The following is a 16485-nucleotide window of genomic DNA, read 5'->3' on the forward strand; positions in this document are numbered from 1 at the left end:
AGAGGCGGCAGCCCCGGGTGGGGGAGCTCTCTGGGGGCTGCAGAAGCACAGACCCACCCCCACCCTGCCCCCAGCCCCCAGGACAGGAGCGGCCGCCTTCCCCAGGCTGGGCCAGGCCCTTGGAAGAGGGGGCGTGCGCATGCACGTGTGTGCTAGAGGGGGCTGTGGGGGGGGGGGGGGCACCCGGAAGGCTGGCACGCCCTGGCCAGGTGGCAGGGCCGGGGCCTGTGTGGCGGCGGTGCGGAAATCTATTCCAGAAGCCCCAGCAAACGGGGCGGTAATTAGCCAGCTCTTCTCCGAGTCGCGAGGCTGCGCGAGGCTGCGAGTATTTTTAGTCGCTTTTACCAAACAAACGTATTTAATTAACAGAGACACCCAGGGGGCTTCCAGAGATGGGGCTCCTGGGGCTGGCTCCGGGGCCCGGGGCCCCGACCCCGCTTCTCACGGCCTCCCCTGTGTGCCCACGTGGCCGGTCCAGCCCTCCCCGCCCCTCCCCGCTCCCCCTGTCCTGCACCCAGCACCCCTCCTCACAACACCCCCCCCACTGGATGGGGCGGGGGGGCGTGCCCCGACTGACTGGCTGGGGGGCCGGCCAGACCCCAGGCTCCAGCAGCTCCAGAGGGGCGAGGACAGCCGCCAGGGTGGGGCGCTGCGTCTCTGGGCCAGAGGCAGCGGCTGCGGGAGGGGGCGGGCACATTCCTGAGAGCCCACGGCCCCCCCACATCCGCTCAGCTGCCTCCCGCCAGGCAGTGGCTTAAGTCAAAGCAGACGAGAGTCACTCTGGAGCCCCGTGTGGAAGCCGGGCAGAGCCGCAGGCCAGGCCCACGGAATGGGGCGGGGGACGGGCGGGGAGGAGGGGGGCGACGAGGGGAGGGGAAAAGCCACCCCCTCCCCATGAGCCGTCCCCTACCAGTCACACAGGGTGGGCGTGGACGGGGGCTGCGTCGGGCTGACACAGCCCAGCACTGCAGTAGGGGCAGGGAAGGACCACACTCTGCCTCAGTTTCCCAGTCTGAACAGACACCGCTACTGGGCGGGGGGGAAGGGCAGTGCCCAGTTGGCGAGCAGCTGCCCAAGGCCAGCCACAGGGCTGTGGTCCTGGGGAGGGGGCACAGAGGGGTGAGGAGGGGGAGCAGCAGCGGGGACGGGCAGGGGCCCAGCCTCTCTGCGCCCCAAGGCACAAGGTGGGTGCCCTTCCACCCCAACCCAGCCCAGCCCTTCTCTGGGCAGCCTGCAGGGGGGTGCTGCTCCTGGAGCCCGACCCCGCCCATACCTGACGCCTCTGCACTGGGACTGAGGGCTCGGGTCTCAGGCCCACAGGGTCCCAAACGTTTCACAGAAGGACGGAGCCGGGCTGGGCCAAGCAGGCTTCCTCTGGGAGGTCCCGGGGGAGCGGCCCCGACACGGAATGTTTGCCCTGGCCAGCGGCAGCCGCCTCCAACAGGTGCCCCCGACAGCTGACGGGGCTGGGGGGGGCCGGGGGGCGCAAGACATACCCCCCAGCTGTCCATGAGCTGGGAACCCATCTGTCCACCCAAACACACAAGCCAGTCCCGAGGACACGGGGGCCTCAGGGCGCAGGCAGACAGCCCAAACCCCAGGCTGTGCCCACCGTACTGGGCATTCGGCAGGCAGGGGGCTGGCAGGGCCCCTGCTGTGGGACTGCAGGTGCCAGGGCGAAGGGCTCGAGCAGGTGCACCTGAAGTCTGGGAGCCCCCGGGGAGGGGTGTGGCGCGTGGCGGGGCCTGGGGGCTGGGAGGGTTGCAAGGGGCCGGCACGAGGCCAAGCAGCTGGACTCAGGGCCAAGCGTGTGCTGACCGATTCCAACCATGCCCACAGCTGTCCCCTCCAGGCCACCCACCAGGGGCGGCCACCCCACGGCAGTGCGGCTGGCGGCGCACACAGGAGCCCCCTGCATGCAGCCCCCCCTCCCCCAGCCCTGCCCGGCTGAGGCAGCCCCGCTCACCTGCAGAGGGACACTCCCTCCACTCCCAAGGCCTGACAGGACCGTCCAGCTGCCCTGGGCACAGAGGGCAGCTGCAGAGAGCCCGCACGCCCACCCAGTCCTGCCCCAGAGAGATCGGGTCGCTGCCTGTCCCTGGCCTCTGCCCGGCCTGGATGGACACCCCTCCTCCAGGGTTATCACCAGGACTTGGTGCCCAGGCACCAGCACTGGGCAAGCAGGTGCTGGGCACAAGTGACCACCTCCCCCCGCCCCTACGCGGCCAGCCCACCCACGGAGAGGCCAGGGCCCAAGACACCCAGTAGGAGCGCCACCGGGGCCCGGGATTGGCGCTCCCGGGTCTTGGGGGCCAGAAGCCCCAGCTGCCGGCCGGCTGCCCCTGCACCCAGCACAGGGCCTGGCCAACTGCTCCGGGCAGGCAGCTGATGGGTCGGCCAGGTCAGCTGTCTGTCCAGCCAGGGCCACAAAGAGCCCATTCTCCGGCGAGGGCTGGTGGGGGCGCTGGGGAAGCTGTCTGGGCAGCCGGGCTGCCAGCCAAGGCCGGCACGCGCACTGGTGCCCGCCCGAAGGCAGGGGGTTACCCGCGCGGCCTCGACCTGGGAGGGGCGCGTGCCCTGCTCTGCCCCCCAAGACGGCGGCGTTCCACACAGGTCAGGGACCGCACTGGGGTCCATCCCTGGAGGCAGGGGTCTGAGAAGGGCCACGGGGGCAGGAGCTCGTTGATGCCTCAATCCTCCTCATTGGATGGCCCCTGCTCCCCCTACCCCCTCTCGGACCCCCCCCCCCCCCTCGGCAAACGGAAAAGGAACCGGCACCTTGGTGGTGGCAGCAACTGGCTGCTGAGCACAAGGCCTGTGGTCCTGGCTGGCACTGGAGCCCAACCCCCCACCCTCCCTCCCACCACACCTCAGGGCACCACACTAGCAGGGCACAGCAGCCCAAGCAGGGGTCCGCTCAGACCAGACACTCTGTGCCCTCATCGGTGGGCAGACAGGCCCCACAGCTGAGCGGGACCAGAAGCTCGTGGGGTGTGGGGAAGGGGGCTGCAGGGAGAAGCCCCTGCCAGGGAGGGGACACACGCTCACCACTTGCTGAAGGGGACACGGCAGCCCCTCGCCCAGCCCCAGCACAGCACCCTGCGACCTCACTCTACCCCGCGCGCTCACCCGCCCTCGGGACTCAGGCAATCCCCTGCAAACCGGGGTCCCCGCAAGGACCAGCAGAGCCAGCCCCAGCCCCTCCCCAGGGGCCCAGCCTGACCCCCGGGAGTCCCTGGCCCACTCAGCTCCCCCTCACACTAAGGGCCAGCACCCACTCCCGTCAGACCCGCTGTCCTGGGCTGCTCCGGGCCCCCCGCCCAGTCGGACCCCGGTGCCACAGGTCTCCCCCTTCTTGGAAAGCAAACTTTGCTTTGCAGCTGCCCTGCGGTCCCCAGGAGGCTGCCCCACTGGGCTGGCCCAAGGCTGGGCACAGCCGCTCGAGCCCCGCAGGCACCCAGGCGTCCTCCTCTATGAGGGGGTCCAAGTGCAGGGCACAGACATCCCCGTGGACTTCCCGCCAGCGGGAGGCATGCCTGGGCCCGGCAGGGCAGTCCAGAGGGAGCCAGGAGAGTCCAGCTACCAACACCTGGGGGTGGGGGGGTGCGGACCGGGGCTGAGCAGGGCTGGGGTCCACGGGCTCAAGGTGGCACCTGCCTAGGGGCAGGAGGGGGGCAGTGTGCCTCAGTGCCAGTCACCGCACACTGACCACACAGGGTGTTGGGCTGCGGGGGGCCGCCCCAGGGGATGCTGGAGTTCAGCGTGGTCTCCCCAGAATGAACCCTGTGGGCCCAGGGTGCCTGGAGAAGTCAGCTCAGCTCACACTGCCCCGGCACCGGGCCCCTGACCTCCGACACACAGTCGGGCAGTGGGGAGCAAGGACCCTGTCAGGGGGGACAGAGGGGGCCCTGCAGCCGGGGACACACAGGGCCGGGGCACCTAAGGGAAACTCCCACCCCACCCCCACAGCAAATGAGCCCGAGCCTGCTCTCATCTCTCCTCACCAGGAACCAGAGGGGCAGGAAAGCCTGCGTGCCCTGCGCGGGAGGAGAGGGGGCAGGGAAGGAGGACGGCCCACCCCTGCTGCCCTCCCGCCGGGACAGCAGCCCCTGGGGTCTCGTCACAGACCACTGGCCCACAGCACACCAGGGTGGCCCACCCCGCGCACGAGCGTGCGTTCTAAAAACGGCGAGTGAGCTACCAGCATGGAACAGTCTCGCACAAAAGCGCGTTTCCAGATTCTCCAGAAAAACCGGATGCTCAGGCAGACAACCCCAGTGCTGCTGACAGGGTCCCGGGCAGCCCCGCTGCACCGCCCCCCTCCAGGCAGGGCCTGTCCCCAGCTCAGAATGGTGGAGAGGGAGAGGGAGAGGGGGAGTTGGACGCGCACCTCCCCACCCACTGGGGCTGGCACGGGGGACTCCCCCAGGTGCCACCCTGGGAACTCCCCGCAGGGCCCCGGTGCTCTGGGAAGCAGGGGGAGGGGGTCCACGGCGCGCTGGTGGTGGGGGCAGGTGGCAGGCAGGCGTCCAGGGCCGGGTGGGGCGGCGCTGAGCCGCTGGGCCCCGCGGCTAATGGGCTGCAACTTTACACAGCGCTCGCTCGCTCGCGGGGGCTGGCCCAGGGCCAGCGGCGTCCCTGGAGCCCCCAGTCACTTTGTAAAGCCCGGGAAGGGCCAGGCCTGAGGAACGTGGGGGCGGGGCCAGGGCGCGCGACCGGTGCCAACGGCGTGCAGGGGTCCGGACACTGAGCCCAGCAGGGCAGAGGGCAGAAGGCAGTGCCCACGCGCTGAGACCAGGCCTGGGCCAAGCCGGCCCTGCAGGGGACCCCTGCCCTGGGGCGATGGAGGGGCTGGATGCGCCACTCCGCAGGGCCAGGATGGGGGGAGCGGGACTGCGCGTGTGCGCGTGCGTGCGCGCGCGCTCGTATATACTCGCACTCAAGCAGGGCCCGGCACTGAGAACCCCCAGATCAGGGAGGTGCTAGGTCAGCTGGGCTCGCGCTCCTCCCACACCCCTCACGCCAGTGGCTGGGAGAGCCCCGGGCTCAGGAGGCCGAGAGGTCAGGAGAGCTGGGTCGCCAAAGAAAGTCTGGCGCGCGGGAGACCCCCGCAGAACTGGGACTTCCTTCTGGAGGGGGTGAAGGCGTCACCGCGGCGCGGGGCCCCTTCTTTCCGCCAGAGACCCCCCAGGATGGGGAGGGTGGGGGGCTGTATCCTGGTCAGGAGCCTTTGGGATTTGCCTCTGCTGCTGTGTGGCTTCAGTGTCCCCACCTGTCAACTGGACAGCCAGAGGGTGTGAGGGCACTGGAGCTCACTGACAGCCTGACGGGAAGCCAGAAGGGGGCAGGCTCTGTGCCGCTGACCCCCAGCCCGCCGGATCCTTTTTCTCCCTGGCTTCTGGGGAAACTGAGGCTGGGGGCGGCTGGTGAGTGGAAAGCCAAGAACCAGCTGAAACCCACCCATGGGCGTGAGACCACGTATGAGACCCACCAGGCTGGAGACTACAGGACCCCTGCAGAACCTGCCAGCGATGGGGTGTGGGATACCCACCACGGGCACCTCCAGTGCCCTACTGGGGTGGACCCCCACACAGCCACATGGGGGGGGGGAATGGAGCAGAGGCTGGGCTGGGGCTCAGCCGGGGAGTGGAGCGGGAGACCCCAGCTGTGACTGAGCTGGACTCAGTTTCCCTTCCCCAGGATGGGGGTTAGGAAGGAGTCATGCATGACTGATGAGACTCCTCCCCCAGCACCCCCTCCCCATAGCGGGGCTGGGGCCAGGGAGTGCACAGGGGTGAGGTGGGGCTGGGGAGTGCACAGGGGTGAGGAGGGGCGGCTGGGGAATGCAGAGGGAGGAGGTGGGGCTGGGGCTGGGGAGTGCGCAGGGGTGAAACAGGGCTGGGGAGTGCGCAGGGGTGAGGCAGGGTGGGGCAAACCTGTTCTCCCAGCTATCTGGAGTGCCCTGTGGGCACAGACAGCACCTCAGCCAGCAGTCTGCCCGCCTCATGCATCCAGATGGGGCCCCCAGCCGGCTTTCTGCTGGAGGACGGACTCGGGGGTACCCCTGGCCCAGGAGACCCCGCCCGGCCCTGCCCTCAGGGGTCCCCATGAGCAGTCCAGAGCCCGGTTCTGAGAAGGGAAACACACACCGAGTCCCCAGGGCACTGGGGCCTGTCCGGGAAGGGGTTCTCAGCCGACTGTCCCGTCCGCACAGGCACGCAGCCTCGCGGCAGGGGACAGAAGGGCACCTCTGTCACTGGCCCCCGAGGGTGGGCGACCGAGCTGAGTCAGCTCAGACTCTGCTGGGGACAGCGCTCATTCCCCCCCGCCCCCCGCCAGGCAGGCCCACCCTGCCGCTCCCTGCCCCTTGGGGTACCCTGGGCCCAGCTCCGCACCGGCTCCCTCACTCGAGCCCAGGCCCCGGGGTGCCCCACGGCCCCCCAGAAGCGGAGGCGATGCCGTGTCCCCAGCACTCCGTCCGCTGTCCCCTGGCTCCAGAGGGTGGAGGCGGGGCGCGGGCACTGCCCTTGGCCTGCCCTTGGCCTTGTGTCTCCCGCAGGCAGTGCTGCCTCAGCAGACACTGGATGCCAGCGAGGAGGGGCGCGGCCAGCCGCCTTCCGGGGGTCACGTGCACCTGCACCACCGGGAGCTGGGGGGCGCAGGGCCCTCCCAAGCCCAACCTCAGCCCCCATGCGCAGGCCAGGGCTATGGAAGGAGAGCCCGAGAGGGGGCTCAAAAGGAAGTGGGGCTGGACGTCCCAGAGGAGCCAGACCCCCGTGCCACAGGACCCCCCCTCCCCCCCCCCCCGCTGACCTTGCGGATGCGACCGCTGCGCGTGCCGGCAAAGACCACGGTGCGGCCGCGGTAGGCGTAGGCGGCCACAGCGCTCAGCCCGTCCTCCCGGTCCACGAAGAGCGGGGTGCCCTCGATGGGCACCGTGCCCCCCAGCGGCTGGTTGAAGTCCTGCCCGCAGAAGTCGTCGTCGATCTGCAGGGGCTGTAGGGAGAGCGGAGAGGCCAGGGGGCGGGGTCAGTGGGGGCAGGGCCCTTGGACCCCCACACCAGACCCAAGTCCCAGATGAAGGAGGCCTCCACGCAGCGGGACCCCCACACGCCCGAGCCCCCGGCAGCCCACCGGGGAGGGCACAGACAGGAAGGAAGCGATGGGGTGGCCACAGTGACGGGTACTCAGAGAGTAGCCGGGCACACAGGAGGGCAACAGAGACTGGGGGGGAAGCCGATGACGTGGAGAGGAGGCTGGAGGCCCAGGAATGGACGGACGGTGGACCGCGAAGACAGGCCCAGGTGGGGAGGGGTGAGGTGGCGGAGAGGGGAGCGAGCCTGCGAGGAGCAGGGCAGGTTGAGGGGTCAGAGCTGGGCTGGACACAGGCCTACGGGGAGGAGCAGGTAGAGGGGGGCTGAGCTGGGGCGGGTGCGGTGGACGGAGATGAGCCCGGCTGTGTGGAGTCCAGGAGGAAGAAGAAACTGGGGCTCTGAGGAATGCTGGGCATCATGCCGGGGGCGGGGGGGGATGTCTAAGGGGGTGGGGAACGGCAGGGACAGGGATGGAGAACAGGGAACAGTGCCCCTAAGGAGAGGCCAGAGACACAGCGCAGGGGTGAGGCAGCTGCCCCCACAAGGTCGGACCCTGGTCTGGTCCCTGGCCCTGCGTACAGGGCGACCCCTGAGTACCACTGCCTACAGCCTAAACCAGCTGAAGCAGATCTGGAGAGCTGACAGTGGCTGCGCTGGCCTTAGGCACCAGGGCCTCCTGTAGGGGGTCGCCCCACACCCCACAACACAGTCGCAGGCATGAGAGGGAAAGGCCTGGGGAAGCTCGCCACCCCATGTGACCTGAGGACAGACCAGTGCCACCCCAGTGCAGGGAGGGGGGAGGAAGGAAGGGAAGAGGGCAGGTCCTTGGAGCAGCGGGGCCGAGGCCTCCTGGACGCTGAAGAAGCCCCTTCCACCTGGGCAGGAAACCGGGGTGTCCCGCCCCTGGGAACTCAGCTGGTCGGTGCCGGCCGCCAGGTCTGGAGATGGCGGCAGCGCGTACCCATACAAAACGGCCGAGAAGGTTCTAGGGCTGGCGAGGTGCTGAGAGAGTACCATTACAGAGGGGTCTAGCCCTCAGCACCCAGCAAGAAGCGCCAGGACCTCGAGGGCTCTGGGACCCAGGGCAGGGATGGGACACAGAAGGCAGGTCTGTGGGGCTGTGCTGAATGGCCCTGGACCCTCCAGAGGACAGGGGTGGACGTGGCCACCTGCTGCACGGCAGCCTGTGAGCCGAGTCACAAATATCCAAATGGCCCTTGTCAGGGAAAGCCGACCTCGTGGGTACTAGTACCCATGGAATTCCTGGGGGATACTAGTTCCTCAAAAGGCTCTAGTATTTATAGTCTACTACTTCCTGGAGAGCACTAGTACTCAGAGGTTGAAACTACCCAGAGAGTTCTAATACCAGGCGAGTACTAGTACCTAGGGAGTTCTACTCTTTAGGGGTCTTAGTTCAAGAGTGCCAGTACCTACAGGGTACCAGTGCCTAGAGAGGTGTGGTACTTAAGGATCCCTGTTCCTCAAGAGTGCTAATAGTACTTAGAAGATGGATACCCAAGGGCTCTAATATCCAGAGAGTACTGCTGCCTAGAGAGTTTGAGTATTTATAGAGATCTGGAGCTTAGAGAACACTAGTACCCAGAGAATACTAGGTGCTAGAGAGTTCTAGGATATAACACTAGTACCCAGAGAATTCTAGGTGCTAGAGAGTTCTAGGATATAACACTAGTACCCAGAGAATACTAGGTGCTAGAGAGTTCTAGGATATAACACTAGTACCCAGAGAATTCTAGGTGCTAGAAAGTTCTAGGATATAACACTAGTACCCAGAGAATACTAGGTGCTAGAGAGTTCTAGGATATAACACTAGTACCCAGAGAATTCTAGGTGCTAGAAAGTTCTAGGATATAACACTAGTACCCAGAGAATACCAGTGCCAGAGAGTTCTAGTACATAATACTGGTACTCAGAAAATACCAGTGCTAGAGAGTTCTAGCATATAATACTAGTACCCAGAGAATACTAGCGCTAGAGTTCTAGAACTTATAAGGGCCTCATTCCAAAGGACTACCGGTACCCAGAGAGTACTAGCATCTAAACAGTCCTGAGTTTCTCGAGAGCACCAGTACTTAAAGCGTACCAGTGCCCAGAGCTGTGATACTTAGAGGATCCTAGTGCCTGAGAGTACCAGAACTTAGAGGACAGAGTACCCAGGAGGACTAGTGCCTAGAGGGTTCCAGCACCCAGAGGCCTCTAAGACCTAGAGACAGCTCTGTGGCAGCCACTAGCGCCGACCAGTGCTCGGAAGGCACCAAGACCCAGACGCGGAACCTTGGGGGTGCCGGACGCAGCCGCCACCGTGCACCCAGCAGCGGCCTGGGCTCGGGCCCGGCTGCAGAGGATGTCAGGACCCGGCCCCACGCGGGCACTCACCGAGTTGATGCAGCCCAGCTCCTTGTTGAGCAGCCAGGGCAGGGAGAGCTTGCCCTCGCCGCGGTAGCAGGACTGGATGCGCTCCTTGATCTTCTCCTTGATGGCGCGGAGCGTGAAGAGGCACAGCACGGACTCGCGGGGCGGCTTCACGCGGTTCTTCTGGCCCTGCGCGAACACGGTGAACAGCACGTCCTCGTCCTCCGCCAGGCCCAGCTGGCGGGCCAGGGCGCGGCCCGGCCGGCTCAGGTAGGCGTCCTGCACCAGGCGGTACTCCACGCCCGCCTGCTCGCAGCCGATGGGGAACTCCACGTACGAGTAGAACTTGGGGTCGTCCACGCAGAGCCGCACGATCTTGGAGGTGAAGAAGTGCTCGCCGGCGGCGTCGGGCGAGGTCAGCTGCGTGTCCAGCTGCAGCGTGAGGTAGTAGACGAACTGCTCGCTGCGGAAACTGTACACGTAGTAGATGTCGAAGGCGGGGAACTTGGACAGCGTGTCCGACGGGATCTTCAGCTGCGAGGACACGAACTCGTCCTGGTACACGAAGCCGAACATGTCGGCATCCTCCTCGTTGGCCATGAGCCGACGGCTGGACAGCGTGGGGAAGTACTCGGACTTGCCGTCGATGGGCGTGCCCACGAAGAGCTTGGCCTGGCCCTGGCCCGGCGGCCCGGCGATCAGCACGCCCGCCATGCTGCCCGCCTCGCGCACGCTGGACAGGTAGTGCTCCTTGCGGTGGTGCGGCTCGCCCAGCTTGAAGAGGTCGTCCAGCCGCAGGAACTGGCAGATGCCCTGTGAGGCGCTGCCGCAGGCCAGCAGGCGGTTGGCGGCGTAGTCCAGCAGCAGCAGCTTGTTGACGTTGTCAGTGCTGCCCAGGCCGTGCGGGCACGACTGCACGCTGGGCGGCGGGTAGCACTTCTCGTTGTCCTCCACGGGCCCCGTCACGTGGGCGCGCAGCAGCGTCAGGTTCCCCGACAGCTTGTAGATGCGGTTCACGGCGCCCACGTACACCTCGCCAGTCTGCTCGTGCACCACCAGGTGCGTGAGGCCCCAGTCCGTGGCCGTGAAGGTGCGGAAGGCGGGCCGCGGGCCCATGCCCACTCGGGGCGCGGCCGCCTGGGCACCCGCCAGCAGCAGCAGCAGCAGCAGCAGCAGTGGCAGCAGCAGGGGCGGCGGGAGCGCCCGTGGGCTCAGGCGTGGCAGCTGCATGTCGGGCCTGGCCTTGGGGTGCAGGGGCTCAGGTCCTGCCTGCGGGGCCGTGTCTCACGGGGCTGGGAGCCTCCGCCCTGCGGGGAGAACGAACAGAGGATGGGCGATGAGTGGACACAACTCTCGCTTACGGGGGTGGGCGCACACACCGACCTCAGGAGTACCCGGGGGAGCCCCTCTCAGCCCGAGACCCCCCACCCCCCACCCCAGAGAAGCCAGGAGGGGGCAGAGATGGCCCTGAGACTCAGCCGATGGCCACAAGTGGCCTCTGCATGTTCCGGTAAGGGACCCAGGGACAGAGTCCAGGGGCTAGAATGGGAGGCCAGACGGCCCCCAACTGGAGGCTGTGACCACCTGTCTCACAACTCTCCCGGGCCCAAGGGCGCACAGACCCCGGCTCCCAGCGGCCCAGCACTGCCACTGTCCAGGCACATCCTGTGGCCACTGAGGACACATGGGCAGCGCTATTCCCTTGGCGGGGGGGGGGGGGGGCTGATCCTGACCTGTCACAGCCCCCACCTCCCACCATCCATACTCCCATCTGCTCTGAACAGGAACCACAACGGCGCCAGCCAGCGCCCTGGTGGGGAGCCTGGTCAAAATCCAGCTCCCCAGAAAGGGGGTGGGGGGGTCATCCAAGGGAAAGGGGAGGCTCGGAGCCCCCGCCAATCCCCACCCAGGCTTCTGAAAAGCACAGCAGTAGCAACTGGGCAGAGGCTGGCCGAGTCAGACTGCCCCTCTGCAGTCAGCAGCCTCTGGAAGGGGTCATTTCCTGCAGTCAGTCTCAGTTTCCCCATCTGTAAAGCAGGGCAGACAACAACTCTTTTCATGGGTGAGAGAGAGGAGGACATGCCCCAAGGGGCCCTCAGCGGGAACATGCCCAGGTGCCATCAGGGCCCCACTCTGGCCGGTGACAGCAGGGGTGGGCCCACAGCGACCCCAGGGTGCCCATTTAATAGGTGGGAATGCTGAGGCCCCAAGGAGGCAGGCTGGGAGCTGGGAGTGGCCCTGGACAGCAGGAGGCTAGGCAGGTTGGCCCCTCTCCGAAGCTGGTGGGCTGGGGTTCCTCTGCAGGAGGACCCCACAGACTCATCACCCCCCTAGCTGATGACAGCCGTGCACCCCTGACCCCCCCCCCCCACACACACACACACTGACCTCCAACCTACAGCCTGGAGGGTCCATTCCTCATTGTGCCCAATTCCTCATTGTGCCCAACCCACTGATTCAGTTCTGTGAGGCAGAGTCTGGCGTGCGAGTGAAGGAACAAACGGACGGGAAAGGATCTGCCCCGTCCCTTCCCACACCCGCTTCTGAGGTGGGGAAACTGAGGCTGAGATGGGTCGGGGCTTGAGCAGTTTTCCACCAGGGTCCCACATCGCACCGCCTCCCTGCCAGGCAGGCCGCAGTTCTCTCCCAAAGATCTCTGCCCGGACAGCACCCGAGCGGCAGCGGCTGGGAAAGGCCGGGCACCGCCCCCTGGATCTCAGGAGCCCAAGGCAGCGGCTGAGGAGCAGCATGAATCACTCAGTTATCAGTTCAAAGCAGGCCTACAATTACCAGGGGCCGGGCTCGCCCCTCCCCGGGGATAATTACACAGGTCTTAATGCAATTACGGGCCCCACTTTTTATATTAAACAGGAGGGACCCACTGGGAGAAGCCACTGTCCCGACTCCAACAGGGGGCCCGAGTTCCGTGTGTCCCAGGGTGCCGGCCGCAGGGGCCGGCTGGCCAAAGGGGATCTGAGCCCCGCGGGGACACCCGTGGCCTCCAGCTCCCCGGGGGCCTGCAGAGACCCTGCAGTCCTCACCACGCTCTCCCAGACACAGGGCTCAGACGCCAGCACCCCAAGGTCACACAGCCAGTCCCGGCAGGACAGGGCTGGGCTCCCACGCTCCTCCAGACACCGCGATGCCCGGCCAACCTGCCGGGGCCCGACTCCCACACGCCTCGCGTCTGCCCAGGAAAACGTTCCCCTATGCCAGAGGGGGGGCAGGGGAGGGTGAGCCCTGGCAGCTCCTGGGCCCTGGGTGCAGAGTGGGCACCACCAGGGCTTCCCCACCTGTTCTGGGCATTGGGGTGCGGGGGGGGGGCAGAGCAGGGAGGGTGCAGGAGGAGTCCATGGGGCGGCAAAGAGGCAGCGAGGGTGCCCCCCGGAGGCCCGGGCGGTGGGCCGGGTGGGTCAGAGCCCACAGGGGAGGGGCTGCTGACCTAGATTCAGTGTGCGGGGGGGGGGGGGGGGGGGCGAAGTGGACACAGCCACGTCCAGCTCCCCTCCCCCTCCCCACACCACCCAGAGAAACAAAGAGTCTTAGTGCCCCTCTCCCCAGCTCTAAATCTTAGGGGGGGGGGGGGCGGGGATGAGGAAGGGCCATCAAGCTCCCAGGGGAGGGGCTGCCCCCGTCACCCTCAGAGGGTGACAGAGCACGTCTCGAGACACCAGGGTGTCACTCCTGACCAGTCCCGTGGGACCCGGATCCAGGAGACCCCTCACAACCCCTCACAGTTGCCCACCCAGCTCCCACCCAACCCCCTCCGGTTAGGCGTCCCTCCTCTGGGGACCTTCCGTGGGGAAACTGCACGGGGACCCCAGGGCTGTGTGCTTTGTGCTGGCCCCACTGCGGCCAGCGGGGCCAGCCTGCTTCGCTGTGTCCTTACCCCCGCTGCCGGCAGGCGGGCGTTATCCCTGTCTCTCACCTCTGCCCGCTGGCCCGGGCGGGCAGAGTCCCTGGGCACCTGGGCTGGCCTCACACACCCCGAACCAGCCGGCTGACAACGGGCCCTGGGCTGCTCCCCACGGCTCAGAGGGGCACCGACCGACCACCGGGAGATGGAGAAGGGGCGGCGGCAGCTTGGAAGGAGAGGGGCCGGCGGAGCGGGCCGGGGGGCGAGGGGCTCCGGGCAGAGTCCCCCTCCCCAAGCGCTCCGACGCACACACCCCTTTCTTTCAAGGGGCGTGGCCCCAGCACCCCACAGCTGAGCCGGGGAGCAGCCGAGGGGGCTCGGGGAGTCCTGCCTGGCCACTCCGCACCCTGCGCCCCTCGCCCGGGCTGTCCCGGGATCCTCCGGAGCGCGCGCCCCGAGCCCCCCGCGGCTTCCCCGGGCCGCCCCGCCGCCGCGGGCGGGCTGGCGCGCGGCTCTCCAGGCCCGGGACTGTCCAGGAAGCAATCGGAAGGCCGGGAGGGAAGCGAGCTGACCCTGGAGGGGCCCTGCGAGGGGGCAGCGGCGGCGGAGGCCCGAGCCGCCGGGCGAGCGGGGGGGAGCGGCGGAGCGGGCCGGCCTGCCGGGCGGCACCCCCGCCGCCCCCTCGCAGCCGGCCCCGAGCGCGGCCCGCGGGCCCGGGGCGGACACGGACGCGGACACGGCGCCCCCGCTCCCCGCTCCCGGGCCAGAGGGGGCGGGCGCGGGCGTCGGTCCCGGAGCAGCGGCTCCAACTTCCACCGCGGCGCCCCGGGGGCCGGCCCAGGGCGCAGCCCCGCAACCGCCTCCTTCGGCTCCCGCGGCGCGGCCCGGCCCGGCCCGGCCCGACCCGGCCCGGCTCGGTGGCCGCGCCGCGCAGCTCAGCCCGGGCCTGGCCCGCCCGGCCCGGCCCGGCCCCGGCGGCGGCCGCACGTCCGAACCCGAGGTCCGGCGGGCCGGGCTCGGCCTGGGCACCCGCAGGGCCCTCCGGAGGGGCCGCCGCAAACTTTCTCCCGAGCCTCGGAGGAGGGGGCAGCGGCCGCCCCCAGCCCGCCGCCCGGGGCGCTGCTGCCCGGGGGCTCGGCTCGGCCCGGCCCGGCCCGGCCCGGCCGGCGGCCGCGGGGCCTGGACCGGGTCCGACCGCGGCCGGGCGGGGACGCGACGCGCCGAGCGCCGGCGCCGCGGCCGCGCCCGGACACACGCGGGCGCCGGGCCGGAGCCGCAGGGACCCGCGGAGCCGCGGACACGCGCGCCGCAGTCCCCCCGCGCACGCCCCCCCCGGCCGCGCCCCCGCGCCCCGCGCCCCGCGCCCCGCGCCCGGACCCCCGCGCAGCCCCTCGGCGCCGCGGGCCAAGTTGCGCCCCTACTCACGGGCTGCCCCGGGGCGCGCCCCGCCGCCGGCCATCGCCGCGCCCCGCCGCCCGCGCGCCGCCGCCGCCCGTCCGCCGCGGGGCCGCCCGCGCTCCGCTGCGTGGCCGCCGCCGCTGCCCAGCATGAATGGGGCGCCCAGCGCCGCGCGGCTGCGGACCGGCCTCGCTCTCGCCGCCCGCCGAGCGCCGCGCCGCGCGCATGCGCCCCCCGCCGCCGGGGGCGGGGCCGCGGGCGGGGCGCGGGGCGGGGCCGCGCGCGGCCTGCAGGGGGCGCTGTGCCCCGCGCCGCGCGCCCGCCGGGGGCCCACCGCGCGGCTTCAAAGGGCGATGCGGCCGCCCGCCTTAAAAGGCCGGGCGCGAGGGGCTGGGGTGGGGGGGCCGGGGGGGCGCGCGCGAGGGGCACGGGCGCCACTCGCGGAGGGGAAACTGAGGCCCGAGCCGGGTAGGCGCCCGGGGGACGGGCGGTGCCGGGGAGCCCCTCTCCGGGCCCGAACGCGCGCCCTGCGCCCCTACCCTACCCCGCCCTGCCCCGCCCGGGTGCTGGGAATTCGCGGATGGGGGCGGGGCCCGCCCGGGAGGAAAGTTGGGGTCCAGCGTCCAGAGCAGGCCTGCGGCGGCCCGAACCCCAGCTGGCCCCGAGCGAGGAGGGGCGGGGCAGACGGCCCAGGAACGGGGTGGAGGGGGGCATCCAGGGCGCGGAGGGGGGAGGAGGTGTTGTCGCAGTTGGGGCAGGTGATGTCCTCAAGTACCTTGCGACCATGCTCGACCCGGCCCAGTGTCCCAGACCCCCTGAAGGCCAGCAGGCACCGCCCCTCGGAAAGTCACGGGGAGGGTGGGAACCTGCAGCGCCGGCCGGCGGGCCCTGGGTCTCCCTCCTGGATGCAAGCCCCTCCTCCCTGCAGAGAATCGCTCCCATGGGCCTCCCCTCCTCTGCCCCCCCCCCCCCCCCCCCCGTGACTCTTGAGTCCTTTCCTTTTGCCCAGGGTGTCCTCCTCTCCCGGGCTCAGCCCAGCCAGGTCCGTGGCCCTCTGCACTGGGCGTCCCCCACTGTCTTGCCCCGACTCCAGCATGGGAGCATCCGCTGCCCTTGGGGAGCCCCCCAAGTGCCAGCATGGAGCAGGTGTGTTTAACTGGGGGAGGTACCACAGGGCACCTGGGCAGTTGGGCTCCCCCTCTCCAAACACTCTGTCCGTGGGGCTGGAGTCTGAAGGAGAGGGTGGAGCATGGGTTCTTGGTTGCCCTTCATTTGCCCGTCCTGAACCAAGGCAGGCTGTTGCTGCCAGCCCGTCCACGCACCAGCACAGCTGACCCTGCACAGCCTTGGCTAGACTAGCAGAGGGGTAGACTGAGGCAGGAGATGATGACTTACTCAGGTCCAGCCTGTGGGCCCCAGCCAGCCTCTCAGCTCACTACACACAGAGATACGTGCTCACACACACACACACACACACACACATATACACTCACATACAACACACATACTCATACATACATGTTCACATACAGCACACATATATATACACACATATTCATACATACACACATATACACACCCATATATACATTCACACATTTACACAATACATACATATACACACTCATGCATTCACTCACATACATACTCATATACACATCACATACTTGCATACACACATATACTCACAATAGCTAGAAAATGCACAAATACACACATACACACGCACATGCTTGCATAAAGTCGGATACATACATGCATAACATT

At 68.4% G+C, this 16485-nt stretch overlaps 1 protein-coding gene across 2 annotated transcripts in view; it reads right to left on the reverse strand.

The window, feature by feature from the left end:
- PLXNA1 (plexin A1) overlaps nt 1-14815 on the reverse strand; it is a 38802-nt gene extending 23987 nt beyond the window's left edge. The window contains exons 1-3 of one of the 2 annotated variants that reach the window (XM_056129329.1): nt 14746-14815; nt 9489-10771; nt 6814-6996 (exon numbers count right to left, since the gene is read on the reverse strand). In XM_056129329.1, the coding sequence (XP_055985304.1) occupies nt 6814-6996; nt 9489-10694 (1389 nt within the window). In that variant the 5' untranslated portion in view covers nt 10695-10771; nt 14746-14815. Of the gene's footprint in view, nt 1-6813; nt 6997-9488; nt 10772-14745 lie in introns of those variants that run through there. The other variant, XM_056129330.1, reaches the window with a different exon arrangement.
- Between the last annotated feature and the right edge of the window lie 1670 nt (nt 14816-16485).

This window comes from Sorex fumeus, unplaced genomic scaffold (assembly GCF_029834395.1).
Source record: "Sorex fumeus unplaced genomic scaffold, SorFum_2.1 ptg000072l, whole genome shotgun sequence".
Lineage (NCBI taxonomy): Eukaryota > Metazoa > Chordata > Mammalia > Eulipotyphla > Soricidae > Sorex > Sorex fumeus.